The sequence below is a fragment of the Engystomops pustulosus genome, chromosome 8 (assembly GCF_040894005.1).
Source record: "Engystomops pustulosus chromosome 8, aEngPut4.maternal, whole genome shotgun sequence".
Lineage (NCBI taxonomy): Eukaryota > Metazoa > Chordata > Amphibia > Anura > Leptodactylidae > Engystomops > Engystomops pustulosus.
In genome coordinates, this window is record NC_092418.1 from 38,904,296 (window position 1) to 38,927,346 (window position 23,051).

The 23,051-nt window shown below is 40.4% G+C and overlaps 1 protein-coding gene across 2 annotated transcripts in view; it reads left to right on the forward strand.

Moving 5' to 3' along the window:
• Positions 1 to 23,051, forward strand: part of LOC140075161 (uncharacterized) — a 167,907-nt gene that overhangs the window by 62,155 nt on the left and 82,701 nt on the right. For both annotated transcript variants that reach the window (XM_072120705.1, XM_072120707.1), the window contains exons 20-31: positions 2,564 to 2,655; positions 3,657 to 3,826; positions 4,106 to 4,271; positions 7,043 to 7,122; positions 9,322 to 9,502; positions 13,485 to 13,640; positions 17,776 to 17,909; positions 18,876 to 19,034; positions 19,967 to 20,138; positions 21,027 to 21,238; positions 21,886 to 22,074; positions 22,544 to 22,683. In XM_072120705.1, the coding sequence (XP_071976806.1) occupies positions 2,564 to 2,655; positions 3,657 to 3,826; positions 4,106 to 4,271; positions 7,043 to 7,122; positions 9,322 to 9,502; positions 13,485 to 13,640; positions 17,776 to 17,909; positions 18,876 to 19,034; positions 19,967 to 20,138; positions 21,027 to 21,238; positions 21,886 to 22,074; positions 22,544 to 22,683 (1,851 nt within the window). The remainder of the gene's footprint in view (positions 1 to 2,563; positions 2,656 to 3,656; positions 3,827 to 4,105; positions 4,272 to 7,042; positions 7,123 to 9,321; positions 9,503 to 13,484; positions 13,641 to 17,775; positions 17,910 to 18,875; positions 19,035 to 19,966; positions 20,139 to 21,026; positions 21,239 to 21,885; positions 22,075 to 22,543; positions 22,684 to 23,051) is intronic.

Here is a 23,051-nt window from a genome sequence, read left to right on the forward strand (position 1 = left end):
CCACTTCAGCCTTTGCTATGGATATGTGCGCCACTAAGCGCAGAACACAGCGGTCGCAAGTCTCACTACAAATTGCTCAGAATTGGCAAGTACATGCACTGCAGAAACTAAAGCCACCAGCAGATCAACCAGAAATCAAATATATAGAACGCTACTGTAGGCTTCAAGAAGCTGTTTGTATTCTCCTATGGCTATTTTCTAGCCAAGTATCAAAGGAAGCACACTACTATGCCAGATGAGATGACACTGAGTTATTGCCTAATAGAAATCCAACCCCTACTGAATTTTGCCACTTCAGCCTTTGCTATGGATATGTGCGCCACTAAGCGCAGAACACAGCGGTCGCAAGTCTCACTACAAATTGCTCAGAATTGGCAAGTACATGCACTGCAGAAACTAAAGCCACCAGCAGATCAACCAGAAATCAAATATATAGAACGCTACTGTAGGCTTCAAGAAGCTGTTTGTATTCTCCTATGGCTATTTTCTAGCCAAGTATCAAAGGAAGCACACTACTATGCCAGATGAGATGACACTGAGTTATTGCCTAATAGAAATCCAACCCCTACTGAATTTTCCCACTTCAGCCTTTGCTATGGATATGTGCGCCACTAAGCGCAGAACACAGCGGTCGCAAGTCTCACTACAAATTGCTCAGAATTGGCAAGTACATGCACTGCAGAAACTAAAGCCACCAGCAGATCAACCAGAAATCAAATATATAGAACGCTACTGTAGGCTTCAAGAAGCTGTTTGTATTCTCCTATGGCTATTTTCTAGCCAAGTATCAAAGGAAGCACACTACTATGCCAGATGAGATGACACTGAGTTATTGCCTAATAGAAATCCAACCCCTACTGAATTTTCCCACTTCGGTCTTTGCTATGGATATGTGTGCCACTAAGAGCTAAACACAACGGTAGCAAGTCCCCCTGCTAATTCCTCACAAAATGGTAAAAGATGCAAATTAAAATAAAAAAAGTAGAACGTTATTGTAGCCCTAAGAAGGGCTGTTGGGTTCTTTGAGAATCACTCCTGCCTAACAGTAAGCTAATAGAACACCCTAACGCTTTCCCTGACCAGCAGCAGCTCTCTCCCTAGCGGCATCCAGAGACAGAATGATCCGAGCAGCGCGGCCAGCGGCTAGTCTATCCCAGGGTCACCTGATCTGGCCAGCCAACCACTGCTATCGACGTGTAAGGGTACCACGTCATGCTGGGTGGAGTGCAGAGTCTCCTGGCTTGTGATTGGCTCTGTTTCTGGCCGCCAAAAAGCAAAACGGCGGGAGCTGCCATTTTCTCGAGCGGGCGAAGTATTCGTCCGAGTAACGAGCAGTTTCGAGTACCCTAATGCTCGACCGAGCATCAAGCTCGGACGAGCATGTTCGCTCATCTCTAGTCTCTAGTCTTCTGTACAGTTCAGGGAAGCCATATTTAAACTTTTTTTTAAAATGTATATTGAAAAGTTTAAATATTTTTTTTAAAGGTACAGAAATCCAGTAAGCAATGCTGATATATCAGCATGGTATATTGTTATCATCAGTGGGAACCAATAAAATATGACTGATTGATTAAAAGGATTGGGAGAATTGTTTTCTGTGTCCACTCCTTTCAAGAACCTTTGGCTAACTAGTCATACTGACCACTTATCATCTATTTATTGTGTTACATGTGGTTACCATAACTGCACGTTCATTAATCAAATATGGGTCAATGATTTAAGTTTAATCAAAAGACTAAGGCTACGTTCATACGTCCATGAAAAAACATTACATTTCTAACTACAAATGGACCAGAGTACAAAATCCTGTAGTACATTTTTGAGTGGAAATCCTACAGGTATTCCCCTATGAAGACCTGTACAGGCAGTTGTCTCTGTGACAATTTAATTTTCCCATTTTTGTACTGTAATAAAGATCACTACAGACACCCCACAGCTGATCATTGCAGCCAGAGACTAAAGTAAAGCATCCAGAGAGCTTCACCTGAGGCCATGGTGGCCAGAGAGTTCCGTCTGTAACTCGGGGTCTTCTTTAAGTCGGGTCTCCTTAAAGAACATTGACTTACAGACGACCCCTAGTTACACACGGACCTCTAGATGTTGGTAATTTACTGTTCTTTAGTCCCAGGATACAATGATCAGTTGTACAGTTATCACAGGTGTCTGCAATTAAGCTTTATTGTTGATCCTGGTTCTTATGACTATCCAACATTTTTAAAATCCAATTGTCACAGAGACCAAAGAATTTTTGGCTGGGGCTACAATTAAAAAATATACAGTTCTGACTTACATACAAATGCAACTTAAGAACAGGACTGCCTGTGCATCCTTCATTCTGTTAGATTCTTGGATATACATATTACACCTTTGCTGGATAGTCATATTACAAAGTGGATAAAGTTTTGGGGTCTGACACCTTTGAATATCCTACATGAATGCATAAATAATTGGGGAGCTTAAAAGCCATAAAGCCAAGGTTAGATATCTACCGTATATTATCATATAGACCCATATTTGCTTTTTCAACATACAAATGATGAATTACTTTTCTTTTCTTGATCAGCTCCCAGTTGTACCTTATGACAGTGAATGTTTTGGAAGAAATCCAAAGTCCCAGAGGTCAAGCTGAAAAAAAATCCTGCATGAATGAGGAAGGTGAAGTCACAGAGGCACAGGCTGCATTGTATCTGCATTGTTTTAATTATGCTTTGTGTTAAAGGGAAACTGTCAGTAGTTTCGACCACTTAAAGGAAATCAACCACTTAAAAAAAGGCACTAGAAAAACACACCTCCGCTCCTCTTCATTCCGGCACTGTCTGACACTAATCTATACACCCCGGGATCACCTAGAAAAGAAAGTTATAATTAGCTGCATAGAGAGCGGAAACAAGATGTCCGGCACTCCAGGCTGCTAATTATGAACGCCCCCACAACTGCTTCTCCCTGTGTGACATCACCACGCTCTCCCATGCTCCCAGCATGGGATAGGGAGGTGCGGGGCGTGCATAATTAGCAGCCCAGACTGTCGGACATCTCGCCCCTGTGCTCCGTGCTGCTAATTATAACTTTCTTTTCTAGGTGATCCCAGCGTGTCAAGAATAGCAACGGACAGTGCTGGGATCAAGATGAGGAGAATCGGGGGTAAGTATTTCTAGTCTTTTTTTTGTTTTTTTAAATGTTTGAATTCCTTTAAAGATGCAGGCAGGGTTAGCAAGCAGCTCTGGAGATTATTGTAACCATACGTTTATGTGTGTGTTAGTAGCTGCAGGACTGTAAGAAAAGCATTTATATTCCAGGATTGTAACTGGACTTGGAGCAATATGATGCACTGGTGTGTGAGATCTCTTTACTGAACACAGCAAAGTCAAACTGCTTGAAAAGGGGGGAGTTGTTGATCTTGGTAGTTTCTGCTATGTGGTAGTTTCTGCTACATACCCCAAGGACAGTCCTTGCTTATAACCATCAGATGCTTTTTAATTTGGTGTGAGAGCTCCAGTTTTTTGGAGCAAATAAGAAGCAGAACCATTTGCACTTCTGCACATGGTACCATATGTGGTATGGACATATATAGACTTATGTACCGGCTTAAAGTCATACAAAATGGTTTCAACAAATAAGTCAATATTAAATGACTGTGTTTGCTTATATTTCCATAGCATCCAAACTGTTGGGTTGGCAGCCATGTTTGGAACTGTCTTTCCCTGAAGGAGAAAATCCATTACCGTTCCCCTTGTCCGGACCAGGCAAAGCATTGCTTGTATTAAGAAAGCATGACAAGGGGCTACAACAGTATCTCCTTGAAGCTTCCTACAACCATGTTTCACAGGTACTGGGGTTTTATGAAGTGTTTCCCTCTAGCAAATTCATGTCAAGAAATAACAGCAGGCACATTCATAATTTTTCCCTTACCTCAGATTTACTGATGATAGACCACTTACACGGACATCTATAGTTCATTAGTTCCTCCCTGGTACCATCCTTCTTATACCCTTTGATCCCTTTACCTTTAAATATTTTTGGTAAACATAATTGATAATTTAATGTATGTTTGATTGTCTATCCTTTCTGATCACTCAGAATTTTTATACACTTTCCTTTTTTCAAGTTCCAGAAAGATGGCTGGTTGCCAAATGAAGCTACGGTGCACTTTTTCCTTGGAACTCCAAAATCTGAGATTAAAAGAGATGTTGGCATCGACCTATATTATAACATCCCACATAGGAAATTCAGGCTAAAGCTTTTACATCCAAAGAAGAAGGTGCAGATGGATGGTATGATATTTGGACCAATTGCAATTTGCAGCCGCTCTAACATTATTGATGACTGTAATCATTATATCTATGATTGGGGAAGTAGAAAGACAAGGAGTGAAGATATAGGGTAGACCAAGTGCAGAGGGTTATTCTGACTCCCTTATTATGTCAGGAAGAATTTGTTGCCTTTCTTGGAACTACTAACAAAACTGGTGGAGAAGGTGTGTACATAACCCAATTTCCACCAGTTGATTTCCAGTCACTGTGGGTGTGACAGGGTGAGGTGCAGAGCCTGCTGTATTACTATATTTCTGATGGTATATAAATATACCTGTGTGCAAAGGTTATTGCCCCACAAACCAAATAACTGGTTGGGATATCCTTTAGAAATAAGACACAGTCATCTTTGCAGAATTGTTGTAATTCACCCACATTGGAGAGTTTCCAGGCATGAATTGCTTTTTTACGGTAATAAAAAGCATCTGAACTTTGACTAGGCCGCTCAAAAGTCTTACCATATATACTCAAGATATACTTGAATATAAACTGACGCGAGTATAAGCAGAGGTACCTAATTTTAACACAAAAATTGGGAAAACCTATTGACTCAAGTATAAGCCTTGGGTGGGAAATGCATTGGCCACAGCCTCCACCCAGTATACAGCTAGCCAGCCCGCCCATGCATTCAGTAAATAGCCAGCCAACCCATGCCCTCTAGTATATAGCTAGCCAGCTTCCTGTCCCCCAGTATATAGCCTACCCCCTGACCCCCAGTATATAGCTAGCCTGTCCATACCCCCTAATATATAGCTGGCAGCCCCTGCCCCTTAGTATATACCCTGTCAGCCACTACCCCCAGTATGCGTAACCTATATAAAAAAAACTCTCTACTCACCTTTCCAATGCAACCCCTGCTCCACCCCCCCTCCGCAAGTCCTCATCTTTCTTCAAATACTCCATCTCCCTGCACGCTGCCGTCGCACACACACCATGTTGTCAGCCGCTTACTGACATCATAGTGTATACGTCCGCATTGGCGCACACACTATGATGTCACCAAGCAGCTGACGTCAGTGTGTGTGTCCTAAAGCAGCGTGCAGGGAGACAGAGCCAGGGTCTTGGAAAAAGAGGAGGACCTGCCGGGGGCGTTGGAAAGGGGAGTATAGAGGAATTTTTTTTTTTTAACCTCCAGTTAAGCCAAGTTAGGTTTTTCAGCAAATTTTTTGTGCTGAAAAACACGGCTTATACTCGAGTATACACAGTATGTTTCTTTTTCTTAAATCATTGAAAGGTGGAGATGCTTATGTGGTCTTATATCATAGTCATGCTTCATAACCGGAGTGCGCTTCGACCAGACATCACAGGGGGCAAGAAGAAGATTGCAGTACAAAACGTCCTGCTTTTGCTGGTGCTAGGCTGTGTTATCACAGCCCAGGCACTGACACCTAGGATTAGTATTAAAAGGTTTAAACAGAGTTTAACCTCTTGAACACTACGATCAAACGTGGATCAAACTTTCTAAGCGGGTGACGAGGAAGTAAGCCTCTCTAAGTAACCCATCAGCACCCTACAGCAAAAGTTGCAGGGGTTCCCAATGACGTCAAAGGGTGCCCAGGGGTTCTCTGTGGGTGCCTGCCAGCATCTTGCTATTATGCCATGACAGAGACCTAATACATGGCGATCAGTAGCGAACTGAATAATGCACTGCATTTCAAAAGTAGTGCAGTGCATTATACAAAACATTCAGTGCCCTCTTTTGAGATAAATGACAAGAAAAAAAAAATTCTTAAAAAAAACACCAACACACATGAAGAAAAAAAAAATTAAAATCACACACATATTATACTTCTAATCCAGGTAAAAAAAACTATAATAGCACGTATCCTGTATGACAAAAACTTTTTGATAATAATTCTTCACGTGGCTGTATGCACTTCTCTAGGTGGAATTTCAGGTCCATTTTGTTATGGTGTAACTACTATTCTGTTGCGTGTAGTGCTTCTGTTCCCCCTTAAAGGGGTTGTGCAGGAATTTAAGGGAACCTGTCAGCAGTAACGCATCTAATAAAACATTACCAGTGTAGCCAAGCAGCTTAAGGCCTTCCAATTTGTGTTCCTTCCATGTCCCCTCCATGATACAAATATCCAGAAATTTTACTTTGAAGATAGATGTAAATTGGTTGCATCATGGAGAGTTCACTATTGAAGTCAAGCTCTCCCTGCTCTCCCTGTGATTCACTTCATTAACCAGACTTCTGCAGAGGCGATTAGGGATGTTCCTTGATGCAAGCCCATCAGTTACAGCAAAGTGGGTAACTTGACTTTAAAGTGCTGAATTCTCTGACTCCTTTACTTTATACAACAATTTACATATCACTTCAAAGTTGATTATCTGTTGATACCACCTAACTGGGTCATAAAAGATACATGATCTGTAAGGTGTTAACCCATTTGACAACTGGCTGGTGGTGGTTTATTAGGTCAATTGTTGCTGACATGCTCCCTTACATTTTTTTATACAGAGCTGGAGGTCTGTAAAAACAACAAAGAGCTGGTAATGAGCTCCACTAGCACGCCGGTTAAATTATAAAAAAAAATTAATTCTTGGACAATCCCTTTAATGAAGAGGTGGAGCCTCAACTGGATTCTTACCATTTGTTAGATTGAATGTTAATTCTAATAGATTTGAGGTGGAGCGTTAATTGTAAAAAAAAGTTTGTTGATACAAATATAACTATAATAAAGATTTATTTTCATGCTAAACTTTGTGTTTTGTCTCATCATTAACAGGAAGACTGGAATCATCAAGAAATTCTAGAAATGGACACTTGGAAATAATTGTGGACGACAAGGAGATCTATTACGTCAAAGTATTAATACTAAATGTCTTAGGAAACTGTTCTATATAGTCACTTTGTTCATACCAGATAACTGTAAATGTATATAAGAAAATGCGAAAATTATTTTAAACAACGAAAAGCCCTTTGTAATGAAAATTTTAGTGTAGGAATATAAGCAGGGATAGTAGAAGCTTTCTGTACTGTATACACTGTACAAATAAAGCAGGTTATCCTTAGCAACACTTTATCAGAGAGTTGCTGAGGAGAACTTCGCATTCAGTTATTATTATTTTTTGTAACTCCTTAAAGGAAACCTACCACTTGTAGTGGCAGGTTTCCGATGGCAATATCGGGCACCAGCTCAGGCTGAGCTGGTGCCGGAGCTTATTTTAGTTAGTGCTTTAAACCGCGGTATCGCGGTATCGCGTTATAGCCGGCGCAGGCAGGTACGCGTTCGGCGCTTACCGTGCGCGCGGCTCTCATTCACTTCCTATGTAGCCGCGTGCACGGTAAGCGCCGAGCGCGTACCTGCCTGCGCCGGCTACAACGTTTAAAAAGTGTTTTAAACCGCGATACCGCGGTTTAAAACACTAACTAAAATAAGCTCCGGCACCAGCTCACCCTGAGCTGGTGCCCGATATTGCCATCGGAAACCTGCCACTACAAGTGGTAGGTTTCCTTTAACGTTCTGCGCCATAGCTCTACGGCGCAGAGGTATATGGGATGTATGAAGAGGGCTCACGGGCTGAGTCCTCTTCATACAAAGGTGGGGGTTTTTGCATTTTGCACAAAACCCCCACCGCTAATAACCGCGGTCGGTGTTTGCACCGATCGCGGCTATTAACCCTCTCAACGCCGCCGGCACAGTCGCCGGCGGTGTTTAAAAGACGGCGGCGTGCGGGCGCCGCCATCTTTTTTCCGATCGCCGCGCCCCCGAACGTCATCGGGGGGCGGCGATCGGTTACCATGGTAGCCTCGGGTCTTCTTTTGACACGAGGCTACATGGCTTATGCAGGTTCGTTACAATGAGCCAGTGGCTCATTGTAATGTATGACCTGCAAAAATGCCATATATTGCAATACTGTAGTATTGCAGTATATGGTAGGAGCGATCTGACCATCTAGGGTTAATGTACCCTAGATGGTCTAAAAAATAGTGAAAAAAAAAAAGTTTAAAAAATAAAAAAAAATTATAAAATATTAAAAGTTCAAATCCCCCCCCTTTCCCTAGAACGGATATAAAACATAATAAACAGTAAAAACCACAAACATATTAGGTATCGCCGCGTCCCAAAATGCCTAATCTATCAAAATATAAAAACGGTTACGGGCGGCGGTGACCTCCGAGGCGGGAAATAGCGCCCAAATGTCCAAAATGCGACTTTTACACCTTTTTACATAACATAAAAAATAAAATAAAAAATGATCAAAATGTCGCACAGACCTCAAAATGATAGCAATGAAAACGTCGCCTCATTTTGCAAAAAATGATCCCTCACACAGCTCTGTGCGCCAAAGTATGAAAAAGTTATTAGCGTCAGAAGATGGCAATTTTTTTTTTTTCTTTTTTGTACACATTCGTTTAATTTTTGAAAATGTATTAAAACACAATAAAACCTGTATAAATTTGGTATCACCGCGATCGCACCGAACCAAAGAATAAAGTAGGCGTGTTATTTGGAGCGAAGAGTGAAAGTCGTAAAAACTGAGCCCACAAGAACGTGACGCACATGCGTTTTTTTTTTCAATTTTTCCACATTTGGAATTTTTTTTCAGCTTCGCAGTACACGGCATGTTAAAATAAATAACATTACGGGAAAGTACAATTTGTTACGCACAAAATAAGCCCTCACAAAGGTCTGTACACGTAAAAATTAAAAAGTTCTGGATTTTTGAAGTTGGAGAGCGAGAAATGAGCCGAAAAACCCTGCGTCCTTAAGGGGTTAAATAAAAGCACAAAGCTTTGGTTAGAAAAAAACAAAAACATTACAGACATCTTCTAGAAGACTTCCCCTACATATGTTTAATAATATATTTAAATATTCTAAATAAAATTCTAAATAAAATGAAAACTTAGTTTTTTGACCTTGTAAATCTTCTTCAGAAATAAAGACCTTCCTAGACAAAGGCTGCTATATATATATAAACATAGACGAATCGGTTTATGTATTATCCTATTTATTTAGTAAACTATAATGATTGTGAAACATATTGTCTCTATATGTTTTAGGCAATGACAGATTTGCAGACAGTGGGCTTAGAACAGAGATATTTTGCTATGACAGAATTGAAGTTGAGTAAGCATGGCGGCCCCATCATTGTCTCAGGAAACATTACCAAACAGCTTGGAAAAAAGATGGCGTTTTCTGCATCGTTGATAAACTTACTCAAGGATACAGCCTTCATTACAGGTAAATGTGATACAGACAACCAGTGCTTTCTGCAATAAATATGTCAAGATCCCATAATCCTATATACTGTACTTTTCAATATAACTGTTTGCAATAAAAATTACATAATTAATAATGATAGAAACCATTGGGGGAGATTTATCAGAAATCTCTTAGAGCAGAATTGCTCATGGCAACCAAACAGAGCTCGGGCTTTCATATTCCCACAGATTTTTATTAACCCTTTGAGTATCCAGAAATCAAGCTGCCAGCGATGCATTTAAGCACAAATGACAATGAAATTGGCAAATAATGTAACTATGTATTTAATATCATAAATACATAAATCAATAGTATTAAACTTATCAGGTATTTAATCAATATGTTAATTTTCATGAAAAATTGTATAAATGTGTTTAATGGGAATTACTTTGGGGATAGGTGGCACCATTGCTGTATGTGGCATTGTCATTTTGGTGGTAAGACAGAAGGGTACATGACGGTGGGAAGCATTAAGGTACCGCATTATATTCATGGAAGAGACATGTGGTACTTTGGTAATACTTAATGATTTTTTCAGGTTCACTATTATGTATTCTTAGCTTACCCGGGCATAGTATACCACCGGCTGAAGAAGGGGGAGGGCTCCTCACCTCTTCCCTTTTCATACGGAGCCGTGCAGCCAGGTCGTAAGTATGGTGAAAGATAGTGAAGCAAACCTTTTTCAGGTGACAGCAAGGTACAGTGACACACATATGTGCTTACCTTACCGTGCTATGCACAACGCACTCTTATGGTTGCCATATGTTAGCTTCAGTTCATACAGCTAGCATCTGACCGCCATATACGTTCGTATGCATGGGGGCCTAAGTCTCTACTCCACTTTCATAACCCTGACCCATCTTAGACATAGGTACATGTCACTCCATATGCAACCGGTGCTGCACGAGTAGGCTCCTACTCAGTTTTATTCACAAAAGTAACTTGGCACCAAAATAGGTAGAATACAAAGTGTTATTTTATTACGTTGCAAACTACAAATAGCAATCCACAGAAAATTGTGACATTTGGGTCTTTGTGGACCTTCTTCAGACATAGTCTTAAGATATCAGTGATAGAAAAAGAGCACCAGGTTCTGAAAAGTGACAATTTTCTGTGGATTGCTATTTGTATGTCGCGACATAATAAATAACACTTAAGATTCAAGCTATTTTGAGTGCCAAGTTACATTTGTAAATATTACCCTGTCTGAGAGTTTAAATACTTATCTCTTCTAGTCTCTGCTCCACCTTTCCTACCCCGCACCATGACATAAAAATTAGTTTCTCTGCCTTAGGCTACATGCACACGATGTATACATTGGCCCCGGGGGAGAGGAGGAAGGGGAGAGCGCTGCTCACCCCCGCCCCTTTCCATAGGAATACACAGCGCACGGCGCCGCATCCCTTAGAAACATAGGACATGCCCTATCTTTCTACGGGTTACAGAACGGTGCGGTGCCACACGTGTGCTGCACCGTATCGCTCCGGTATGGTGCCGCAAGGTCATTGAAGTGTACGGGGGACGTATATACACCGTACATATATCGGCCGTACATACGCCCCCCATGCGTTCATGTGAATGTAGCCTTATAGTGACGGTTTAAACAGCAACAAATAAATCTTGAGCGTTGGATAAAATTAATGAGGTCCTGCGGTGACAACAGGAACATGTTTTTTTTACATCTTTAACCAGTTTTTCATATTAGTTTGGGATACTGTACAAACTAGATGATTATCTTATGTCTTCATCAACCCAAATGCAACAAGTCCAACAACTCTTCATTGCTGAGTCCATGCAAAAGTTAAAATAGTATGAAATGAATTACTTTTACTTGTCTTCTGGACCCCTGTATAACATTACAGTAAGCACAATAGAGTCCGTTGTGTCACTGATCCACAGATAAGCCTAACAGCTTGAGAAGCGCTGCTGTACAGCGAGGTTGCCAACAGCCCGTAAAATTTACAGGCAGTCCATAAAAATAGGGGTCTTTTTTCAGTGTCAGTAAATCAAATTAACAATCATTGAGATAATGGAAAACATACATGAAGTTTTCAACACTTAGCCGTAATGAAACCAAAGGACAATGGTTAGCAAAAAATAGATAGCAGCAGTGTCACAAAGGTTGCTGCCCGATATGCATTTCTGACATATTCACAGGCATATATGCAAAAACCTCTTAATTTATTGGAGGCATAACAAATATTCAGTCACAATCCAAGTAAATACACAGGTATACCTGCAAATGTACAGGTATATCCCATGGCTATGACATAAAAGCCGAAGGACTAATACTTTAAAAAGTAAATTTGATAATGCTTTCGGGTGTAGGAATACCCATCTGTGGCAGTCAAATGGACATAGGAGTAAGGAAAAAGCAGAACTCAGAGTCACATCAATGTGAATTAAACAAACAATTAAAGTGTGCCATAAAAGAGAGATGGAAATATTCCTTCACTGGTAAATCGAATTGTAAACATTTTGCCCGAAAATTTCCAATTCCAGTTTTAATGTCATTTTTATATAAATTAATTTCCTCCCATTGATTTATAATTTGCTTCTTTGCTGTGGGGATATGAAGAGCTTAGTCTCAAAGGTCTAGAACAGTGATGGCGAACCTTTTAGAGGTCGAGTGCCCAAACTGCAACCCAAAACATGCATATTTTTTGCAGTAACATATAGCAATTGTCTTGCTCTGTGCTGTACCACGGCTTTCAACGGGACTAGAGGGCACCAATATCTTTGTCAGAAGGAGAGGAAATTTGAGTTGCCACTGGAACTACCCTTGAGAGCCCCCTGAACAGGAACATTCAGGGGTCGCACAGAAGGAGCTCCAATGATAACCTGACCCTGCCCACGCCACCTCTCTCTTCTTGCAGTCTCCGGTATACCAGGATGCTCCACATTAAAATAATGCTAAGCATGGCAAGTTCTGAGACTGCAGGTGGATCCCTATCTGGAGAACTCTGCCATGGTGCAACAGCCTGAGTGCCCTCTGAGAGGACTCGGAGTGCCACCTCTGGCACCCGTGCCATAGGTTCGCCACCACTGGTCTAGAATTATAATAGTAGTAGTAATAATCATTAGGCTGCAGAGTTGTATCCGACTGAACAGTCAAAATGTAAACATTGAATGGACAAATTGTGGGTATGAGGTTCTCTACCCACATGGGTCTATGTTGCATGAGAAGAAGAAATGGCTCCTAACAGCCATTCTGCCCAATAGGGTCCTCTGTAAGCAGCTATAAGCAGTTCAGTGGGATTGACTGATAACAATGAAAGCAGCAACCTAAAAGTGTGAGGTTGAGGTAACTACAGTATATACACACCCATAATGCCTGTATAATAGTAGGGAAAGAAGACAAATGGTGGACCACTCTATGGAAGAGCAGTACAAGGCGTCAAACTACAAAGAATGGTGCTCTAATACTTGAGATAGCTATGAAGTCTGTGTTAGATACTATTTGTAACTACCAAGCTAGTTGCCACTTGTGAAATCCTTATAAACCACTTAGCCTGATGCCTCCTGCAAAACTGATGTGATCACTAAAGTTTTAATATTATATCAGTAAACAATCATTCCAGTTATGCTGTGTCTGTCTGAATTACTGTACCATTGTCATATGGGGCCAAAGCTTCATAGAAGTAATAATCCTGGTTTCTACCTTAACCTTCCAGTCAGTTTGAGTAGGCTAACAAAAAGCCAGAAGATTGTGGTCCCAGTTATTTCCATCATCTTGACTTGTGTTATTAAATGTAAACTGTGTATTTTTCCTTGTTTGCGTGGATTTCCTCCAGGTCCTCCGGTTTCCTCCCACACTCCAAAACATACTGGTAGGTTGATTAGATTGTGAGCCTCATTGTGGACAGGGAACAATTTGGCAAGCTCTGCAGTGCTGCGTAATTTGTGTGCGCTATATAAATAATAATAATTATTTTTCAAAAATATATTTTTTTCTTTACAGTTTTAATTGACAAGAAGTCAGATGATAAGATGAAGCAATATTCACTAGAAAGTGAAGCTTACATTCCAGGAGTATTTGGGTCCTATGGGATTGGACTTCTGCAACAACGAGGAACTGTTTGGTCAAATGCCATGAGAGTCAAGTATGGACTTTTAGGTAAATTTCTTGTTCACATTAGATATATCACTGTGTTCAATCCTGGCTGTTTTGGTGGTTGCTTTGTTTTAGGGTGTTTATTATTCCTGGCATCATCCTGGAGGTTCCTGTTTGACTCCACTGTCAATCCCATATGAATAAAGCATGATGCACTTTGCTTTTTTTCTTTCAAACTCTTATATTCTTATTTTGCAGTTTAAATACACAGTATAAGCAACACATACAGTGGGGCAAATTTACTTACCCGGCCCATTCGCGATCCAGCGGCGCGTTCTCTGCTCTGGATTCGGGTCCGGCCGGGATTCATGAAGGCAGTTCCTCCGCCGTCCACCAGGTGGCGCTGCTGCGCTGAAAATCATCTCCACGCGCCGGAATGCACCACCTCGGACCAGGTGAAGGTAAGCGGTCACCAAGCGACACTTTTTCGGGTTTTAAATGCGGCGGTTTTTCCGAATACGTCGGGTTTTCGTTCGGCCACGCCCCCCGATTTCCGTCGCGCGCATGCCGGCGCCGATGCGCCAAATTCCGATCGCGTGCGCCAAAAACCCGGGGCAATTCAGGTACAATCGGCGCAAAACGGAAATATTCGGGTAACACGTCGGGAAAACGCGATTCGGGCCCTTAGTAAATGACCCCCAGTGTGTCTTGTATGAATATCCATAAATGTCCATAACTCACATATTTGTGAGTCTGTGTGATGATAAAATAATATAGGAGTTTGAAAGAAAAGAACAAAGTGCTTCATGCTTTATTACTTCAAATATTTACCATAACAGGCATCTTGCATGATATAGCATTTCTGATTTAGTCACTCAGTTTATATATCTTCTCCCTCCAGTACCAACAACCATGAGCAACCAGCCTATATAGCAACACAAATAATGTACAACTAGGTCCTCACAATAAAGTCATACTACAACACAAGTATATTCAGTGCCCAGACCATGCTTCAAAAAAATTCAGACCTTCAGCCCGAACTTATAATGGGTTGGCAAGGATGTCAAAAAGAAATCCCTGAAAATATAGGTGCAACTGCTTATCATGGTATCGCAAAAATAGTTTAAGGAAAGATTAAGCTTTCAAACAAAGTTGCATCAAGGTGCTTTCTGTATAAAGGGCTAGCACATTATTACAATCTACCTCAAGTTTATGTTCAGAAAAGACAAGATTAGCAAGATACACATAAGAGTAAAAGACGACTGTGTACTATATCTCTATAATCCGCTGTCGTTATTTAAAGAGACTGCACGACCAATCCGTTTATAAGTAGAGCATTTCCTAGCCAGAACCGTTTTTCACACATCACTCATACACTGTAGGAAGATCAAGAGACTGCAGGTGCCAATCAAATGCAAATCACCCTTGGAAAACGAAAGAAAAGATCAGTTTTTAACAGACAAGAATTAGTACGGTCATGTGCATGGAGCGTTAGTATGTGATGAGACACTTTATGGGACAAGATATCTAAAAAAGAAAAGCCGTGCTAATATTAGGTGCTTGCATCAGGCTTCTCCTTAGTGGCTTGGCGCTAATTTTTCATTCCATAAATGGCTGCTTTAAATTGAATTTTTCATAGATTACATTACTTCAGGCTCATATATTCACCACATAGTTCGCGGTCCTTGGCACAAGCATTGCTTTATAACGTTCATTTATCGTTTATCTTGTGCTTGGCTTGTTCTATGGAATCGTTAGCTGTATTTTATAACCTAAGTTTCTGGCCAGATTCGGCTGTGGTTCAGTGGGATCAGAGCCGTCAAATCAGCTCTTGTAACACAATTTTGATTAATTTTCGTCTCCAGTTCATAACCCTGCATGACGTTCCAGAGGGCACTTTCCGGGGATTTAAGATACGATTGAATGCAGATCTCATTCATTTACATTTGACTAAGAGATTGCTAACGCTACGTGACTGTTGTGCAATAAAGCTGTTAAGGTGACCTCTCCTCTTTTCCAGATTTCCAATGTATGTACGTAAGTGGTAAATCAATCTAATTTCCAGCTCCTTTGGCCTGCAATTATTTCTAAACCTTTAAGAGTTTTAGGACATTAATTTCCTTTTTTAGTGGCGAGTGCACATTTTTATGAATCTAGGGTTTCTCATGAGAAGTATTCACACTGCTCCATAGAGAATGTGACCTTGCAGCTCCCTGATGGCACTATTCTCTTATAGCAGTAGAAGTTATATAGTCAGTGGGGCAGATTTACTTACCCGTCCCTGCGCGATCCCTGAGGTGGGTTCCCTGACTCCAATGCACAGCTGCTGTGATTCACTAAGATCGTGCGCCCGATATCCTGCATCTGTCGCTTCCCCTATCATGTCCCCCAGTGTTCACCTTCTTCTTTCCAGTGCATGTAAGTGCTTGATCTTGTGACATGAATTCAAAGTTTGTCTGTCGATTCTTCCGATGGCCCCCCCCCCCCATTTCTGTTGCATGAAAGCCAGCGCTAATGCGCCAAAATCCGATCGTGTGCGACACAATCCTTGTTGCAATCCCTGAAAAGACGGAAAACCAGACGAAAATGCATCCGCAGGACCGTTAGTAAATAAGCCCCATTGGGTGCTGATCTATTGGTGCTGGTAAAGCTCTGAATGCGCTTCTGTTGAGGTGCTTATTAACGGTGAAGGCGAGTACCAGATAAATCTGAGTGCTGTCCTCTGAAATTTCTATCACTCTCATAGTTTAGAATCAAAGTGGCAGGATACATGAGTGGTCTTCCACTCTATCTATTAGTGAGAACAGGACCCCTAATGTTATGATTGATAGAGGTCTATTCTCATGCCCAGCACTGAGGCTTCCACAGGGTCCTGTGTAATGAGGATCACAATCAAACTTGGCACAACTCCTTTAATTCAATTCAATTCTTTATCATGCTTCATTGCTCAAAATGATATCTAAACGTATAAATTAAGCTTCTGAAAGGCAAAACTTAAAGAGGTTTTTAATCATTTTTAATAATTCTGTTCCATTAAAAATGTCTCTGCATGTATATGTACATGTGTCTTTTCCCCCTTTGAGAGCTTCAGCCTCTCCCTGTTCACACCATGCCCGTTCCCTGTACACAACTTCCTGTTTCGGACTCCTTCAGTCTGTCCTTATGGCGTCACCCACTGTGCCTTTTTCTCTCACAGTCCCTCCCACTAACATACATAGGGAGAGGGGAGGTGGAGGGAGCATGGTGTTTCTTAATCTCCTGCTGCAGCCACTCCTATTCTTCAGAGTCCATGTAAACAAAGATGCATGGAAAATTTGCAGACAGCACTAAAGTAAGTAGGAGGGATGCTGAATTATTTGATGAACATGCAGGGATCATTATTAAGGCAGTAAACGCACTTGGGCAACTTATGTAAAAGAGTGACCAACTCTTTTAACATTTCATTGATCTTTTAAAAAATGTAATGGACTTTCAATGCAAAGCAGGCAGACATTTAAAGTTATTGGGGTCTTCTGCTATCCTACAAGACCAGCAGTCCTGATATTATGTTGTCCATGTGTAGCTAAAATTGTGGACTCCAAATGCATATCCTCTTTAGTTTGCCATCTATATTAGTCTGGATTCATCAGGAGAAAAGGCTCTGAAGAGGTTGTATAAACAAGTCTTAATCTACCCCTGCCAAGTCCTAGTATTTGGACCACTGATCATGTTCATGTTTAATTTCCCTAGTGGGGCTATTCCAGTTTCAGAATTTAAAAATCCCATTTCTAAATACATGTATCATAATGCATAGTAGAGAGATATGTGCATTACTGGCTGTTCGTTTACATAGATACATTTTGGATAGACGTTCCACATATTTTCTTTCAGCTGGAGCCAAAAATTAATCAGTTTATCATCATTTCCTGTGTACTCTCAGGAAATCATGGAGGAAACAAAAGTAGGTGAAGGCGAATGATCTTGGCAATACTCTTTTTTTTACCCTCACATTATTTGCACCCTATGTGGATCTACAATTCAGGATATACAAACAAATAACTAAATAAGCATTAATATAGTTTTAGCACCGGTTTTGAAGTTGCAGTAGACTTTATATTGTTTTAATAACACTACTCAAATATTTGCGGATTTGAAAATAAAATGTTCTGCTTCTTTGCCATCCACTTGCCTTTGTAAAGTTACCTATCATATTTTACAGGTGATGCAAAATTTCTCCGCCACGAATGTGATACAGGACAAAAAATAAAGATTGACACGGATTCTGAAGAACAGTACAAAGTCGACTTTGAGCATGAATTTCATTGTACACAACTTCAAGCTTTTAACCACAAGGTACCTAAATATTTGCAGTTTACTTGATCACTTCAAGCTGGTCGAACACTATGCAGACTGTATGTCCTGGACCGATCACATCCCCATCACCTGCATAGAGTTACATTTCCCTTCCTGTGGAAAACTCAATGCACAAAACCAAAATCAACTCATTGGGGCAAATATATAGAATTTTTGGCTTGGATTTTTCTTCTTTATCTAAGACTTTTTTTGTGACAAACTCCCTTCAGTTCGTCATGGTCAAGTTTTTCTGCATTGTTCGCTGAGTTATCCCCTGATTCCAAATGTGAAACTTGCAACTTTTAAAAAAATTCTTAACGTTTTTAAAAATTGCAAATCGACATCTGCCCCCAGCCTGGGGTAAGAAATTGTTTACAGCGGTTTGCAAATTTTTAGAGACTTTTGCAACTTTTGTTACAATAGTCTTTACAAAAGTTTACTAAAGATTTTAACTCCTTAAATGCCAGGTGCATTAACCCCATTACGAAGGGGCCTGAAAAGGCTCTAGTGACCAGGCATTTTTAGTGAATTTATGTAAATGGCGGTTTAAGGGCCAGCCGCTCTGGTTAACCCCTTTGGACCCGGCGGTCATGTGACCATCGAGTCTATAGAGAAATGGCAGCAGTGGTACTTCAGCGCGATGCTGTTAAAAGCGAAGAAGGGAGAAATGTTGATAAACTGCATCTCCCTTATCCCTAGGGTATCCGGATGTCTCTGACTAAAGAAGTTGCTAGAAATTATAGACAGGCTTTAGACATCATCGGGAGAGCGGAGAGAAGGAAATAAGGAAATTCCATTAAGCCAGACTTAAGTTACATGTGCCCCACTGTGTGGTGTCTGTGCTGGGGTAATGTGGCCACCACACACTGTAGAGATAGCTGTCAGCTTATAGCTACGTTATGCTGTAGGGACTATCTGGAATTGTTAACTTTTCTTATCCTACTAACTTAATAAAATGTATTATAGGTACATTTACATCATGAAGAGTATGCACCTCACATACATTCCTACCTGGAGGTCAGCTATGGAAAACACTGGGATGAAATGAACAACAAGAAGAAGCTTTTCATCAGTCAAACATTCAAGAACAACTCGAACCCTTCATCATCCAGCTACTTCATGGAGGTAAGCCCTCATACACCCAAATGTATTTTTCACAGTTCACATCCCCTTGTATCCCTATGGGCTCTTACAGACAGAGGTGGTTTCCTCAGCCCCATGTATGAGCCTAGTGCCCCTGAGTACATATCAGGCCATGTCCTATTCTTGGCCACGTTTGCAGCTCTGCCATTCCATAGGAGTCTAAGAGAACAAATATGGATAACATACAAGTGTATGTGCCAACCGTATATGTGAATCGGTTGCTGTGTAACACAATCATGTGAAACTCCAAAGGGTTGAGACAAGGTAGTCAACATTTTGCTGCCTGATGCGTGCCACAGGTGGCAGCCCCCTGTGCCCCCTCCAGTATTAATATATCAGGTAAGTTTTTTCAGTAGTCAGGCTCTGCATGAAGCATTTCAAACCCATGCTGACATAGGGTGTGAAGAGACACTATTTTTAAGTGTCAGGTACTTCTCTGAAGCTGGTGACGGCACCCCTCATGCTGCCCCCTTCTTTCTTCAGTTGCTGCTGCCTGAGGTGAGAGACTCAACTTGCCCCATGGGTGGTAAACCCCCTGAAGGAAGTAACCTAATTTGCCAGCCTTCAAACTTGTGTGAATGTATTTTCAATGTCTATAGATGTGGTTGAAACAGTTTTTTCTTTGCAGTTGTAAACATCTTTAGTGCAATATAAATTGATTTTATTCCTACAATGCAAAAATATAAAAGAAAAGAATTCCAGGAAATCAGCTAAATAAAGATTATTGTACTTTTAATGCATTTTTCTAATGCTTCTAATTTTTTTAGAGTTGGATTCTTAGGAAAAGCACAAGCTTTTTACAGATATGTAAAAAAAAATTACAAAAATACATGTGTGTCTTGTTATAAATCTGACCATAGGACTGTTATAAATCTGACCTATTTCCAGATACTAACAAATAAATTTGTTTTCAGTTTACCCTACAAGTTGCTGAGAAACAAGTGAACTATAGGACACAACTTTTACATACGCATTCGGCTCTGGAAAGCAATACCAACTTTAAGGTGCAGTACAATGACAGGATGCCATTTGTTGCCGGATTTCAGTGGAAAGATACGTCAAAGAATGACCTTTACAAATGGGAAGGTAAAAAAAAAAAGAATAAATCTATGTCAATCTAACACTAATGAGACACTACACTATTATGGGGCACATTTACTAAGGTCTGTGCGCAGTTTTCTGTCTTTTCAGTGCAAACTGCTTGCACATGTATTTAAGAATTGTCCATGCTACATATGTGTTGCACGTGACCTTGTTGTGTCACGGCTGCACTATTTTTTATGTGTCACAAAATTCTGCATTGAAATGGGCGTTCTGGTGCTCAGTCAGACCATGCGCCACATTTATTTTGAAATGTACAACAACAAAATGTGTTGCACGGCCCATGTTAAAGGTTCACCAAAAAGTTTGTTCACTCCGTCGGGTCAGTGCAGGGGGCGCCACAAATCAGAAATCTGGTGCCCTCTGTACACAGTGCGGTTTGCACTGTTTTTAGGAAATGTGCTCCTATATTTTTTGTGACATGAATTACTGCACCCAATAGTCGTATACGTCTCCAGAATTATCTGTAACATATTATTTTCCAGCTTAACCAAAGCAAGAGTAACTGTTAGTTAGTAGACTTACTCATAAAAAGGGAAGTAGTTGTTCAGAATGTACAACTATTTTAAAGTGGTTTCCTTGGTAATAGATATTGATAACCTGTTATCTAAAGAATCGGAACTTAGCTCCAATCCCTTGACTTCCACCTTTGTCCACTGTAGTGTCTTATATAAGTTTTAAGAATTGACTTTCCATGATGATAAAACAGAAGTGTCAGATGGACCTCACAGTAAAAACAAATAAAATGGTGCAACTGTATCTTTTTGTCCATTCTATGGCATTTGGATTTTTTGCCATGAACATTTTCCATTTACATGATGGGATAGTTATGGGATATTTTCTATAATTGCTCCTTCTTTTTCTCTTACACAGGAGCGTTTACTATGGACACTCCTTGGTTGTATCTCTACTCAGCCCTCAAACTTCATCAGCCTCAACTGCACGCTTACCAGACCATCATTGAATTGTCTGCTGGAAAAGCTCTGTCTGTCAAGAACCTAGTGTTGGATTTGTTCTACAAAGACTCAGGAAGTGAGAAAGAGAGGAGAATTCATATACACACACCTACGAATACTTACCTAAGAGTCAGTCTAAGTTTATAATTATATTATTTCCCAAATCTCATTCAATGCCCTTGTATTAAACTGGAAGTTATTTTTTAAAACTTATAATTACCTCAATCTTTAATTTTTGTACGGCTCCCCCCATAGCTACCATTTATTCATCCTTCATGAAAAATTCTGGAATTGCTGTTTCTCATCTATCTTATCTCACCAAAACAATGTGATTAAAATGTGTTTTTTTTAAATAATAAAACATAGGAAGAACTATTTCACTTTGAACTATTTATATTTTTCTGTTCCAACCCAAAAGTAATTTATTTGCTAACTATTACTAATGTATGTACTTGTTTCCAAGTACAATATATGGAGCATTAAATGGTTCCATAAAAATGCAACAGTAACAGTAGGCTACAGAAGGTTGATGGAAAAATAAGGATACTGGGAATCAAGAGCAAAGATTGAAAAACTAAAATTTCTGTATGTCCATATCCATGGGGGAATTTACCAGCTTATAGCTGGTATACAATAAAACTGACTGTGCTGTATATAAATATACAACTTTAGCTGTTAGGGCCATGGTCATTTGACATTTTTTTTTACTGTGATTTAATGATTTTTTTTGTCATGTTTTATGACATCCAGAATATTGTGGTTCATCTTTTCGTTAGGCTTCCACAGTCAATTTTATTGGGGCTAATTCCTTCAGAAGTTATAGCGAAATGGTCTCACTGTGGAATCAGCTGATAAAGAATGAGATCCATCTGGAAAATAGTGAGAAAATGAAGATTATTTCATTCAAGATCAAGGGATCAAAGCAGGAGTTTAATGTGACAGTGGATTATTGGATCACAGATCTGGTAGGCGCATCGTTCCATGACATATATATTGTGATGATAGTGGGGGTTGTTGGCTCTCCCACAGAAATGTGGTCTGTCCCGTTAGGCATAAGGAGAGCTTCGGAGATTATTTGCACTTCATCTGCCGGATCTTTTTATTCTACCCTCTTCTATTTTGTGGCTGATGAAGCATATGGGCAAGTATCTAAAGTGTAGGGCCGGCTGTATCTCAGTTCACAAGGACCTTGGGACATTAGACAGTCAAATGCACGTAACATTCATTTGATACCAGTCTTAGGGTCATCTTTTCAGACTGAATACTGGTAAATGTACACGTGTCACAGATGTATGTAAATAAAAAAATGGTGTTCCTACCAATCGGTGAAACAGGGAAATGCCGATGTTCTTCACCCTTATTATAATTTTTTTTCAAAACCAAGAATAATAAAAAAAAAATGCCCCCTATTAACAGATTTTCTTGTTTTTGTAGCCAAAGAAGTCTAATTTTCTTATTAAATCAGTGTTGGCCGGCCAGAGGAACCCCCCTTTGATTTTAGAGCTGAATGGTCAGATAGAAGATGTGAAGAAAGAAGTTCTGTTCTATCAGAAACGCGGACTCATACAATTCAGGTATTTCAGCATTTCCTAACACAGGAGCTTTAAACACCCAGCAGTCAATTTACTGCAAATTTACATTTTATATGCAAACTAGCTTCTTAGTGCACAAGGGGCGGGGGACTGGTGGTGGTCCTGTTTTTTTTCTTTCTACACTGCTTACAGCTGCCCCTTTACATGCTGATTGATATGACCCTTGTGCCAAGAGTCCAGCCCTGCCAATAACACAGCATTATGGGCACTTTTACTTACCCAGATACTCGAGTTCACTGAATGCATTGTCCATCTATAATGCACTGTGCGGCGATTCACTAAGATCATGCGCCAGAAATCATGAATGTGGTGCTTCCCGGCTCAGGTCTGACAGAGTTCACCATCGGTGC